This window comes from Astyanax mexicanus, chromosome 15 (assembly GCF_023375975.1).
Source record: "Astyanax mexicanus isolate ESR-SI-001 chromosome 15, AstMex3_surface, whole genome shotgun sequence".
NCBI lineage: Eukaryota > Metazoa > Chordata > Actinopteri > Characiformes > Acestrorhamphidae > Astyanax > Astyanax mexicanus.
Genome location: NC_064422.1, coordinates 29,166,746 through 29,179,897, shown reverse-complemented (window position 1 = coordinate 29,179,897; position 13,152 = coordinate 29,166,746). Strand labels below are relative to the sequence as shown.

The window sequence follows — 13,152 nt, the reverse complement described above, 5'->3', positions numbered from 1 at the left end:
GATATGCTTTTTTCAGTTATATCAAAGTCATTTTAACAATTGGTTAACCATTTAAAAACTCATATATTTAAGTCCACTTTTAATTACCAGTGGAATGTACATCAATTTCATAGGCCCTCAAATGGAGCAAGAAAACAAAACCTAAAATTGCTTTGGGATTAATAACAGAATCATTAACCTTGTACTTAAGAAATTAAGGTTTAAAAGTCTTTCGAAACAAATTGTAAAAGATGGTTATTATATATTTGAAAGCAGAATGGCTACTGGGCTAAAAATTCTGTATTTTATACAACTGTAGTTCTCATCAAGGTATTTGTAGTCTCAATTTCCACAGTTTAAAAATGGTTAGGTATCGATATAAGCAGATTTGTCCATTAAAAATCTCCAGAATTCCCAAGTCAGTGCTTCCCCAATCCTTCCAAATCTAACAAATGTGCAATTATTCCAAGCAAGCAGATCACATTATAGCAATAAAAGTAACTGGGCAAGAATTCAATTGTAAATCAATCTTATGCCAGGATTGCCAAAATGGCAGAAATTTTAATGTGAAATGCCTTGTTTACAAATCCTGTCTTTCTTCAGAGACCAGTAATTTAGTGATCTAAAGCAGGGCTAAAAAGAAAAACTGAAGCATTTTTTTTTCACAAAAAACAGCTCACGAGGCATTCATTCATACTACAGACTACAATTAGACATTTTAAAATGAATGAAAAAATGTTGGAATGAGACTTTTAAAAACTCTGTAGTACTACATTATATTGCTACATTAAAATTTGGAATATTTTAAAATATTTATATTAAAATCTAAGTTATGTTATGAAAGCAATAACATGCTCCATCCCAGAATGATTTAAAACAATTTATGACCTAAAAGAAAACAGCTTTATTATCCTGGCTCGCTGAACTGACTGTAAACACAACTTGCAGAAAGAATAATAGTGCATTTAAAAACTGTAATAGTGCATAAACAGCAACAGTTTAGGCTCATTTGCAGTCAAATATGCATTACATCCATTGATTCATGATTCACACTACAGCCTACACCCACACACACACACACACACACACACACACATTAAAATGTACTTTTCCTGAGCCGCTGCTGTTTATCATCTACAATAGAAGGAATCATTAATCAGCTAGGCCTAGTGCATATACTGTAAGCGCCATGCTGACTGAGATCATCACCCCACATGGTCAGGAACACAACCCCGGCATGCTGTTTTACCAGGCCTCACACACTCCGGCCTCTCTTCTCAACCAGCAGACCATAAACGCTGCAATCAGAAAGAGCAAAGCCTGAGACTAAAGATTGTTCTGCCACTTCCTGTGTGACGGAAACCCGCGCTGATGCCCTTTCAAGCATGCTCAGATAAACTACATTAATCTAAAAAATATTCCTCTATCCTGTTGCTATAGTGTAATTCTATTAGAGCCACTCAAGTTTTCTTCTTCTCTGCCCTGGAGGAGAAGCGAGAGGCTGTTTTTATGAGTCAGAGCAGAGGCCAATATTTGGTCTTTCAGATCGAACAATAAATCATTTGAGCTTGTTTCAACATGCCTGAAACGGAACATATGCGATATGTGTAAAGAACACAAATAACATTAAGGATTGTCTGAACATCAGTGCCCTCAGAGCTAACTGGAACCCAACCCAATCTGTCTCTCTCTCTTTCTGTCTCTCTGTCGCTTTCTCTGTAAGTGAACATATGTATGTGTGTGTGCCTCTGTGTGTGTGTGTGTGTGTGTGTGTGTCTGAGACCAGTTAGCTTCCAGGAACGTCTTGTCAAGGGCTTTGAAATGCAAGTCAGCACAAGACTGGAAGTGCGTCTGTGCGAGTGTGGAGACATGTTTCCTTTTTCTCTCAGGGACCCTGAATGACTTTTTTTTTTGGTCAGGCAGATCCTGGGAGGAGCCAGGAGGTCTGTCTTTAAAAAAAAGGTAAAGGCTAATGACAAGACTCGACAAGCATATCCATTCAGAACTTTCTTGTCCCTCTTTCCCTCTCTTCCTCTCTCCCCTTTAAAGTGTGAAAGCCCTCAAGCCGCTGTTTTTACAATATGGTGAATCACCCACAACCTCAATCACCTGATAATAAGCTGTTTGGCTATCCAGTCGGAACAGCAGCAGCAGACGGGCTGCTCTTTTCTTTTTCGAGGGGAAAGGACCACTCAGAATTATAATCTGACCCTTTTTTTAGTCCTTTTGTTAAAGGTGGAACCATGAACATAAAATTAAAAATTAAGATTCACATTCAATCAAATCATTCAATCTTTTAGTGATGTAAATGGTACTTTTAGGAGAAACTTAGAACTTCTTAGAAGTGTAAGGCTGTGTATTGGAAAGAACTCTGTGGCACAATATGTGTCGCTATAAAGGGGTTACAAATTATTATATTACAATTTATTACAATACTATATAAAAAAAATTTAATACTATAAAAAATACATTGTTTCTAAAATCTTTCTAAAAAGGTTAAAAAAAGAGTATAGCTCTTATCTAGTGATAAGAACCACTGTCCAACAACCACTACAACTCACTACATCTAATAATTAAAAATCACCAGTGTGTTTTTAAAAGTCAATACAGTGCTGCAAAACTAAATTCTGTAGTAGTGATGATAGTAACTAGGAATTGCAATTGTTACATACAAATACAGCTATTTTTAATAACAAAAAAAAATCTGGTATGTTAAAGTATAGTAGTAGTTGCGGAATATAATTTTAAAATACCTATGTTTTAGGCCCAGACTTCCTTTCAGAACTATCATTAAACATTGTCTTCAGCATCAGAAAAAGCATTCATTCCATACTATTAATAACTTTGAAGTACTTTTTTACATCTGCTAAACACTTGATGCCTAGTTCTTATTAATACCACTCCAAACTATTTAATTTTCCCAAGAACTGAGAAAGGTAAAAAAAAAATTCTTAAAAGTACATAAAAGTAGTTCATTCTTCAGACGTACTTGTTTCCCAATACTGCATACAGTGAGAATAGAGGCGTACTTCTCATTGGTATGTTTTATGCTCATTGCCTCTGTTTCACTGACAATGATGTGTGAACTTCCCAGTTCCCAGTTTGACGCTGCATGTTAATAGGCATTGCATGATAATTACACTCTGTGCTGTGAATGGGCAATATCCATTTATTTCAAACAATCCCCATTCTGACTATAGGATGTGCTTGATCTGTTCCAGTTCACAGTTCTCACTGATTTAACTATAACTTAGAAATAAAAAACAAAAAAACTTGTTTTTAAAAAATTACAAGATTGTAAATTTTTAAAATCTTACAAACCAGCACTATATATTTGATAAGTAACTGATTTTGATTTTTGACCAATTTTTTTTATTTGGGCCAAAGGTTCTCCTAGTTCTGCATCTCAGATTCGTCAGTAACAAATTTTAAGTCATTTTTTTAGGCTCCTGATGCAGAATTAAAAATGTTAGGAGCTAGTAGAACCTTTAACTAACTAAGTTGAGTTAACTTTTAAAAGATAGAATAGATTAACTTAAAATGTGTTGCTGACCGAGATGCAGAACAGAAAATGTGAGTTAGAAGATCTTCTGAGTACACTAGGTTGATTTAACTCAAAATACTCTGTAATATGTTACTTAAACTATTTAAGCTGGTCTGCCATTCAGTTTTAACTATTGTTTACAATAGAATAGGTTAACTCAAAATGTGTAACTTGCTGAGATGCCAAACTGAAAATGTAAAAAAAAAAATCACTGTATTCAGTTACTTTATCAATTTAAGGCTAACATTGGCCTAACATTTGTTTTACAGTTTTCCATAGATTTTGACACAAAATATAGAACAACTGCCAGATTTACATTATGTTAAACATATTTTAAAACATAAAGAAAAATCGTTTTTTTTGTGTTACAGTGATAATACATGCTAGTAACATCAGTAGTGTAAAGAATATTTAAAACCCAGTAGACAGGCACTTCCAGTTGTAAAAGAGACCGGAGATTCCCATTTTCAAAGTGCTGACCATTAATCACTGCAAGCATTAATTACAGCTCCACTTTGACATGTGAGCACTGACCTTGAACTACAGTTCTACAGTGTCTGTGTTCTCTACTCAAGTACTTCCCTTCCTCTGAAAGAACAGCTCTGAAGAACTAAATGGAGTTGGACAATAATTTGGACAATTTTGGTCTGAAGAAAATAAATTAATGGCCATGATAATATACTTTACAGACACACATTTTCTCCTTGTTGTGATTACTTTGATGAGTTATTATATATATTTATACATTTCTAATTTTATTTTGGTTTTCAGTTCTGGTTTTTGTGTGAACATGTGATGTGAGTTTTTCTGTCCATAACAGTACAGATGTCACTGTAAATAGGTCAAAAAAATAGTTCTTTCTAAATACCTAATATAATATAAAATATATGAAGTAGCAGTAAATGAATATTTTTGGTTAGTAATTAAAATTAACAAATTTAGTTACGGTACCTTGCTTTCTACTATCAATGATTCATATACTCATCTACATATACTAATAAGTAAGCTACATTTATGTATACAAATAATTAAACATACAAACAGTATTGAAAGCCAAAAGACTGACATGCTTTGTCTATTTAGTTCAAAGATTTCCTAGCTTGTCTAGAACATGTCAAATACAGTAAAGATCAGAAGCTGTGGTTATGAGTATGCCCCCTTTATCCACCCCTCCCTGGCCTGCCCGGACACTGTATATTGCTTTTCTGCCAGAATTCATTTCAACTATTCACTTCCTGGCCGTCTAGCTTTGATGCTGTTTATTTGACTTAGCTGTGTGCCTGCCACTGTGGCCCAAACTGCCCATGTTTCCAGATTATATGTAGCTCACGGTTAAAGATAACAACTCATTTATGATGAGGGCAAAAGCATTTCCAACATCTAAGCAAAAAAATAAAATAAATAAATAAATAAGTCATCCCCATGATTTAATATGGCACCAGACTATCAGATTCATATGGGTTCAAGTTCCAGATTTTTTTTCTTGAGATCATTGCAATCAAATCAACACCGGACTCTGGCCAGGAGTCAAACAGATCGCGTTTCAGTCTGTCCTGAGCTATCCAGCCGTGCGCCTAATCAAAAAGGGTCGTCGCATTTTAGTATCTAATTAATCCTTTAATTTCCACAGTGGAAAATATGTTGTGCTGTACTTAAGCTACCTTTGTCGATGCACTGCTGCCACTAGAGGGGCATAGCCACAGACATCCTGACATACAACAGACGCAAAGGGAATGCCAGAGTGCCAGTCTCACCTTCTGTCAGCCATGTCTCCTGAAGCTGACTTAAATCCTGAAAGAGATCTGGGGAAAAACAAACAAACAAAACATAAACAACAGAGATCAGATAACTCACGATAAAATCTCAGCCTGTAGAAAAAAGATAACTCGTGAGGCACATTTTCTCTGCAAATTTCGATCACCATAATGCCTCTGTTGTTGATAAACACAGATTCCCCAACTATTGGAAAGATGTACTGGCTGCGTAGAGGCCACAGTAAGTTTCCTGGACGTGCTTGTTACTTTACCTTCGGATTCCTGAGGGGGTAATTCGGTGTCCATGTATTTCCTTTTTGCTGCCATCAACAGTCTATTTAGGGGCCCATTTCCTTGCGACCTCTGCAAAACAGCAAGTACATTATGTAAGTGGAAATATTGCTACACATGAAAAGCAGAGAAACAAACAATAATAATAGAAAGAAGAAGAAGTAGAAGAAGATGTGATATAGGCACCTAGTGAAAAAATACACTATATTTATAAAAATATAATATAATCATGATGTAGGCTTGAGTAATATATATGAGTAAAAATGCTAGCAGTTGACTTAATAAAAAATAAAAAATAAAAGGTAAACCACACAATTGACCTTTGTTAAATCCCTAAATTTGCAAAGTACCCTACTTAATGTAAAGATATCTAGTACAACTACACACACCAAAGGGACAAACAAATACTAATAATTATAAATGGTGTGATATTGGCACCTTATGGTGTATAGTACAGTTTCCCAATACATTGGTTTCTTTTAAATATATAAATAAAGTACAATATTCAATTTGCAAGCTGTGTTGATACATATAACAAAAGTCCCTAAAAGTCCTTAAATTAGCAATCTGGCAACCCTCACCATATCTACTGGAGCGCTCAGCTCCATTACTGTAATTTTTTTGTATAAACATGAACTTTCCTCCTATTTTACACCTAATAAACTACAGATACACACTGTACCACACATGAGGAATGCTATATTTCACAACAACACAGTAAACAAATGCTATTTAGCCGCTTGTTTGCTTATTTTGGCTAAAACTCGGCTCGGTTTTAGTCGCAGCTGCGCTCGAAACAAATCACAGAGGCAACGACGATACAGAGAAACACAGAGAAACAGAGAGAGAGAGCAACAACAGCAAAACACACGTTTACACAAAGCTCCGAGATCCACATGGGCACGACAGAGCGCAGTACTTACATTAGCTAAAGTATAAGGCACTTGCTGGTCCAGATATCCATCCATCTTATAATCCATGCGTTAACCGTCCGTGGTCATTTGGACTGTGCTGAGTGGGGTCCGCGCAGTCTGCAGGGAGAGGGAAGAGAGGGGCACGAGAGGCAGCAGGAGTTGTGAATGGAGCCGCGAGAAAGCTGCATACGTAATGAGCTCCATTCACTAAAACGCAGACTGGCCCACAGCGCGCGCGCAAACACACACACACAGAGGTCTACACACACAGATCTACACACGCACACACACACACAAACAGGCACACGCTCATCCTTCCCCAAACCCCAAATCAAAGCTCATTCACACAACACAGGAACACTCCTTTCCTATATGCAACCACACGCTATTGTCTGTGGCGTCCAGAAAACAGTAATCCAGGCAACCCTAACTGACCGTGCAGACGTGGATGCAAAGATAATAGGATGTGTTTGGGTCAGCAGTAAATATATATATATATATATATATATATATATATATATATATATATATATATATATATATATATATATTGAAAATGTAAAAAAAAAAAAAAAAAAAAAATCATCCATCTAAACTATGAACTGATGTAACATTGCACGTCTAAATGCATCATAACCCGTGTATTATATATCATTAGCCTTATTAAAAGTGACATTGATTAGGCGTAAACACATATTTAAAAAAAATATATATATTTTTTTTCTACCCCAAAACTTTTTTGCACTGTTGATTCTGCTCAGAGCTGTTTCTCTCTCGCTTGTCGTATGTTCGCTCCTCTCGCAGGAACTTCGTGATTGGTGGATTCACTCTTTCAGGAGCTCAGATTTCTCTCAGTCTTTGTCCACATGAATGGTCTTACTTATGAATGAAATCTCGGCTCCTCCTCTGCACCAATCAGAGCGCGAACTGTACCAGACCATAGCAACGATGGGCGGGGCTTGCGCCGCGGAGACCAATCCCCTGCGCCGGGACCCCGAGAGTTTCCCTCCTGGACTTTTTCAGTTGTTTTTCATTCACAAAAAGGAAAGAGAAAGTTGAGGGAGGAGAGAAACAGAGAGAGAGAGAGAGAGAGGGAGAAAAAAAAACACTCCATTCATAAAAACTTGCCCTGGCATGAATGTACCGAGTTGTTTTCAGCATACGCTCTATTAACAACAGACGCAGCGCGAGGAAAAGAAAACACATCACGAGGTCCCTCCCCACTGAAGCTGCACTGCATTAGTTAAAGAGTTTAAACCAGGCTGTAACACTCTATTACTGTGCCTTTTACTGTTACTACCAATTTAGATTAGAAATAGGCTAGCTGTCTAGAGATACAGCGAGAACATTCTTGACCTAAACCTGCATATATGCCTACGTGTACACAGAGACTACACGACTACACCAGTCCTTTCAAATCGCGGGGGTGTGTGTGTGGGTGTGTGGGTGTGCCATTTTAGGTCTGATCTTTCTGCTCGGGCATTTTGAAAACTCCTATGCTGTGCTGGACACTTAGGCACAATCCAATTTCTCTTTTGTGCCCTACCCCTTGTTTTCGAGAGAACTCCCCCCCCCCCTAAAAGGCACAAGCCTTATTAATACAGATACAGCTCTGCAAATAATAATAATAATAATAATAATAATAATAATAATAATAATAATAATAATAATAATAATAATAATAATAATAAGAGACCACTTAAAAAATGATGAGTTTCTTTCATTTTAAAAATTGAAATTAATGTAGAATGGGAAAGTTAGCTAGCTAGTTAGCTAGCTACAGAGATAAACTAATAAACAACTTTTAAAATGCTTCTCCATGAAGAAAATGGTCATAAAATATTAAACAAGGAAAATACTTACATGTGTGGGTTTCTTTGGTAACTTGTTTCCCATCTTGCCAGTGATTCTCATAGTCCTCTGTTTGGATTGTGCTTATACAAATCTCAGTTTAAAGGGTCATGTAGTCCTAATTTACCCCTACTGCAGGACGATAACAAAATTTGGGACACCCTACCCCTAGAAGTGCACGTGCAATGTAAATCGTGAATGTGAAATTGGGATTGGGCCTTAAAGTAGACCCTAGCTTAAGACCAAGATGAAAAGAAGGTCTTGTTTGTAGTTAAAAAGCACATTTTCTCACATATACTAGTTAAGTTACAAACAATAATTTATTAATTAATTAAAGGACCACTGCATTGATTTTGTATAGTACTTTTTATTTTATGTAGTTTAGGTTCATTAAACCTAAAACAGGACAGACCTTAACTCAGCTTCTTCTTTTCCCTTAACTTGGAATGGAACACTAGGTAGCTAGCCAGATAAGTGTTAGTACGGGCATTTCTTCATGTAAAATATTTGCAGCTAGCTACATGTGTTTTTTCTTTAAATGCACTCAAAAAATCAGCTTACCTGGACAACAGCTCCTGTTTTGGTTTTTTTTACACTTTTTGGGTAAACTTTTCTCTTTTCCCTCTCAGTTTGTGCTTCCAGCTAAACTGGTGCCTTAATAATTTGTGTACTAAATTAAACATAATTTCTCTAAGAATTAATGTTATGTATTTTTATTAGCCATTAAATATGTTTATATATTTTTTTACTTTATTTTTTGGGGTGAAGGGAAACTGTGTGTTAAAATATCATTGACAATTTTATGCAGAGGGATGCCTTTGTTACAGTGCCTTTAAAACTAATATAGTGGACTCACTTTAATATGAGTATTGATGCTTTTAGTCCTATTAATTAGGCAAGAATTGTTCTAATGTTATTTATGTTCAACCATTTCAGATCCCATTGTGTAGATGCAGCCTACTGTTGATCATTTTTCGATGATTGTATTTCTGTTTTTACTGTTTTTTTACACTATTTGTCCATTTAAAATTATTTGTCTATTATTGTGAAGGTTTCCTTCATTTTGATACCTGCATTGATATGTTCAGGGGAACAGAAAGCGGTCATTTGGACATTAATATTTTATACAGTACATAATCTTCATCTTTTACTATTTAATGTGTGTTGTTTCATATATTTAGCCAGGGGAACTACTTTATCTCAACACCAGGACTGGTAGGTCTGTAAAAAACACATCAAACTTGTTTTATCCTGAGCGAACACCTTTCCCACCTCCCACATTAATCAAATCAAGCCTTTCCTGTTTATTTCACGTCCTGATAAGGCTGATGGCAACTGATAAGATAATGTGGACCTCAGCTTATGCAGCCATTTAAATTTAATTATAGCACATTTTGAATGACTTACTCAACTGTTGTTTAGAATGAATATTGATTTGCAATTCAAAAGCTTTAAAGACTACATGCATGCAACACTACATGTGTATGTATTCTATATTACCTTATGTAGGCCTATGTAGGAAATCATTGAGGGGTCCTTAAAAGTCCTTAAAGAGAGGACCAGGGCCCACTATATTATCTTATCAGCACTGTTGTGAATTTCAATTTAAACTTGCTGACAAAGAATGGGATGTTGAAACTCACACCATGAGATTTTAGAGGTTTAATGGTTAAAGCAGTCAGTCAGGTCCCAGCACTTTGACCCCCTATTGAGATTCCCATTATCTCCCATGGTTCAGCCAATTGTGCAAGGCATGAAACGTATGTTCACTTTTTTCGCTGCCAGATAATTACTCTGGCTCTCTGGTGTATTATATTCTGCTTAACAGACATTTTATATAATTTTCATTATAGAAGTGATAAGGCAAAAAAGAAAGTGTTCAGAATGATTTAGCCGTAGTTCATTGTTTAATAGCACGTTTAAGACTTATAACCTTACTTTTTGTCATGGCTGTTTTCGTTTTTATGAAAAAAAAAAACATTTAAAATACACTAAGGACTCCAAGCAGTGAAATGTTTCAGGTGTTATTTTGCTGTATTCTTCCTGTAAGCATGTTGTAAGATGAACAACAGTACCTGGTTGTTGTTGTCACATTTTTGTTTTCAAAATTCTCCACACATTCTCTATTGCGGACACGTCAGGACTGTATTCCAGTAGGCCAGTCCACTACCCGTACACTCTTTATCTTTTGTGATGTGTGCAGCATGTGTTCTCACATTGTCTTGTTGAAAAAAATCACAAATATCACTGAAAAAGATGCTTAAATGCAATATATGTTGCTCTAAGGCTTTATTTATAGTACATTTCTGTATTAATGCTGCCATAATAGAAGTGTAAGTCACTATTGTTACATAGTGTTGCACTGTGTTACGTACTACTGTTTCTAAACATTTTATTTCTATTTTTTCATGCATTTGTTAGCAAGCTGCAGATCCTCTGTTTATCTCTGCTCCTTAAAGACTGTTTAATTTATCTTATCATTAGCCCTAAATTGCTCCATCCCAACCTTTTTTCCAATGTGGTGCTGGCCTGAGATACAAAAATGGATGTATATTAACAAATGAAAAAGAAAATATGAGAAACACTGTACTTTTTTTTGTTTGTCTTAACTTTTTAAGATTTTGGGGTTGTAATTGTTGTTGAATTGTGTGATGTTACTGTAATGCATACTGTTTACATTATAAAAGTAATACAGGTTGAGTTGTCTGAGTTGTTGCTGGTTGGTGGGGATAGTAGTGTTTCAGGTAAACAGGAAGTGTAGTGTCTAGCAAGCGGACACTGACTAAGGGGCTGGGTCTGGGATGTTTACAGCACACAGGGTGGATGAATCTGCTGTGCTGCCCTGTCCTTAAAGGAGATTCTGAATGCAAACCGGCCTCGTGAGAAACTAGGAGTCGACTCTGTCCACCAGGGCGGGGGACAAACTTTTCCTTTCTAACCTCAGCTAAATAAAGAGACTAAAAATAAGCCGTGCAGAACGTTTGGCCGCGGACTTATCTGACATCCTTTTTATGCCAGCTTGCCAAATTTGGCCTTGACTGCCTGGTATCCTGCAGTGCGCCGGTCCAGGCGCCTGCCCATGTCTACTCTGATTTCCTTTAGTTGTCACAGCCAGGGAATGAGTTTCACCTGAGTGAGATCTTCTACAAAGGCTGTTGTGTTGACGGCTAGCATCTAGTATTTGGACTCTCTTTTTTGGAAGAATCAACATCTTTTAGTGACACAGACAATATAAAATAACGAAAGATAACCAAACAGTAGGTTCAGTGTAACATTTAGTAGTTTAATTGTCTGACTGTATCAAGCTAAATTCGAAATGAAGAAGAAATAGGTTTTCATTGAATTTTTCAAATATCGTTTTTCATTTCAGCCTTTTGCAAACAGAATTTCACGGAAAATGAAAGGTTGAAGCTTCTCTCAATTTTCAGATTTGTCCATTTTTGTATGTTGTAACACAAATCTGATGGAATAATAACTTGCAAAATGCCAAAATTAAAAATTCCTTTTTGATTATTCCTGAAATTACGATTGTGATGGGCGTAGATAAAAAAAATGTAATTGGAAAAATGGATGAAAGCTTATTTCTTGTGCACTGCACAATATTAAAAAAATAAATAATGAGTTGTTACATCCAGTTTTCTATTTTTGCATTTATCCTCAATAAGCGCTACACTGATCCAGAAGACAATTAAAAAAAACAACAAAAAAAAGATAAAAATCCTTGATACATTCATATCAGTTCTCCCAATGGCTAATTGTTAAAGGTAGTAAAATAGTTTTATTGGTAGCTGTGACACATTTTACTTTATGAAAGTGAGTTTGAGTTATGGTATGCTTAGATTAAATAGTTTAGATAATGTATATAATGTATAAATCCATATATGGTCTTATTTTGAACATCACCAAAACATGGTAAAATGTACCAGGTGCTGAAACAGAAACAATGGGAAACATTTCATATCTTATTGTATCCACTATATGGAGTTGCATATGCTCTGTGAATAATGTTATCATGAATAAACTGATAAGCCACATTTTTAGAGCATTTTTTTTGCCCATCCATTGAAGCACCAGTAGGGGAAAGTTCTCAATCCCAGAATTGTTCACATATCAATGGACTTCTTTCTTTTTTTATTGGGACTCTCTTAAGAAATGTACAACAAATTAGAGAAAGCCACATTATAAAGCTGTGAAAGTTATTTTGTACTATTAGTAATAATTGATCTTCATTTACTGTAATTTCACATCACCTTACATTCTGGCTTGTTGTTTGGAAATGCTAAGCGTGTCAAAGCTAAACACCTGGCATGTCCGGCCAAATGCCAGCAGCAGCTTTTCTTTCCATAAATGGCGAATCATTTTATTTCAACTGTTCCTTTCATCTTATTTACAAGCCTGTGTCTTGCTATGAAAATAGCAGTACTAAATAGCAGCAACCGTCAAGTGCAGAGTCAGTGGAGCGCTGTGGCTGTCTGTCTGTCTGTGGCTGGTTGTAAGTCACTGTGTGGTGTAGTGGCGGACGCCGTCAGATTTACACCCTTTGGCATGGGTCCTGCGCCATGTCAAATTGTGTTTGCCTGCTGCCCTACACCAGCCCGCAATAAATGATTTCTCACCAGCCCCCATGGAATGCTTGGTACTGGAAACACACAACCAGATGAGACGCAGGCCTCCTTATAACAACTGTGACTGTGTGTGTATTGTATGTGTGTGTGTGTTTGTCTGGGTTGGTCATTGTGTGACTGTATGTAAAAGGATCTGTCTGAGTGTATTGTAGAGGTTTTTCTATGCCTTTTCCTGTGTGTGCATTGTACTGGGA

At 36.2% G+C, this 13,152-nt stretch overlaps 1 protein-coding gene across 3 annotated transcripts in view; it reads right to left on the bottom strand.

The window, feature by feature from the left end:
- etv4 (ETS variant transcription factor 4) overlaps positions 1–7,334 on the bottom strand; it is a 42,739-nt gene extending 35,405 nt beyond the window's left edge. The window contains exons 1-4 of one of the 3 annotated variants that reach the window (XM_022668918.2): positions 7,210–7,334; positions 6,492–6,599; positions 5,550–5,640; positions 5,278–5,325 (exon numbers count right to left, since the gene is read on the bottom strand). In XM_022668918.2, coding sequence (XP_022524639.1) covers positions 5,278–5,325; positions 5,550–5,640; positions 6,492–6,548 — 196 coding nt within the window. In that variant the 5' untranslated portion in view covers positions 6,549–6,599; positions 7,210–7,334. Of the gene's footprint in view, positions 1–5,277; positions 5,326–5,549; positions 5,641–6,491; positions 6,773–7,209 lie in introns of those variants that run through there. The other 2 variants (XM_022668919.2, XM_049464933.1) reach the window with 2 other exon arrangements.
- Positions 7,335–13,152: the final 5,818 nt, after the last annotated feature.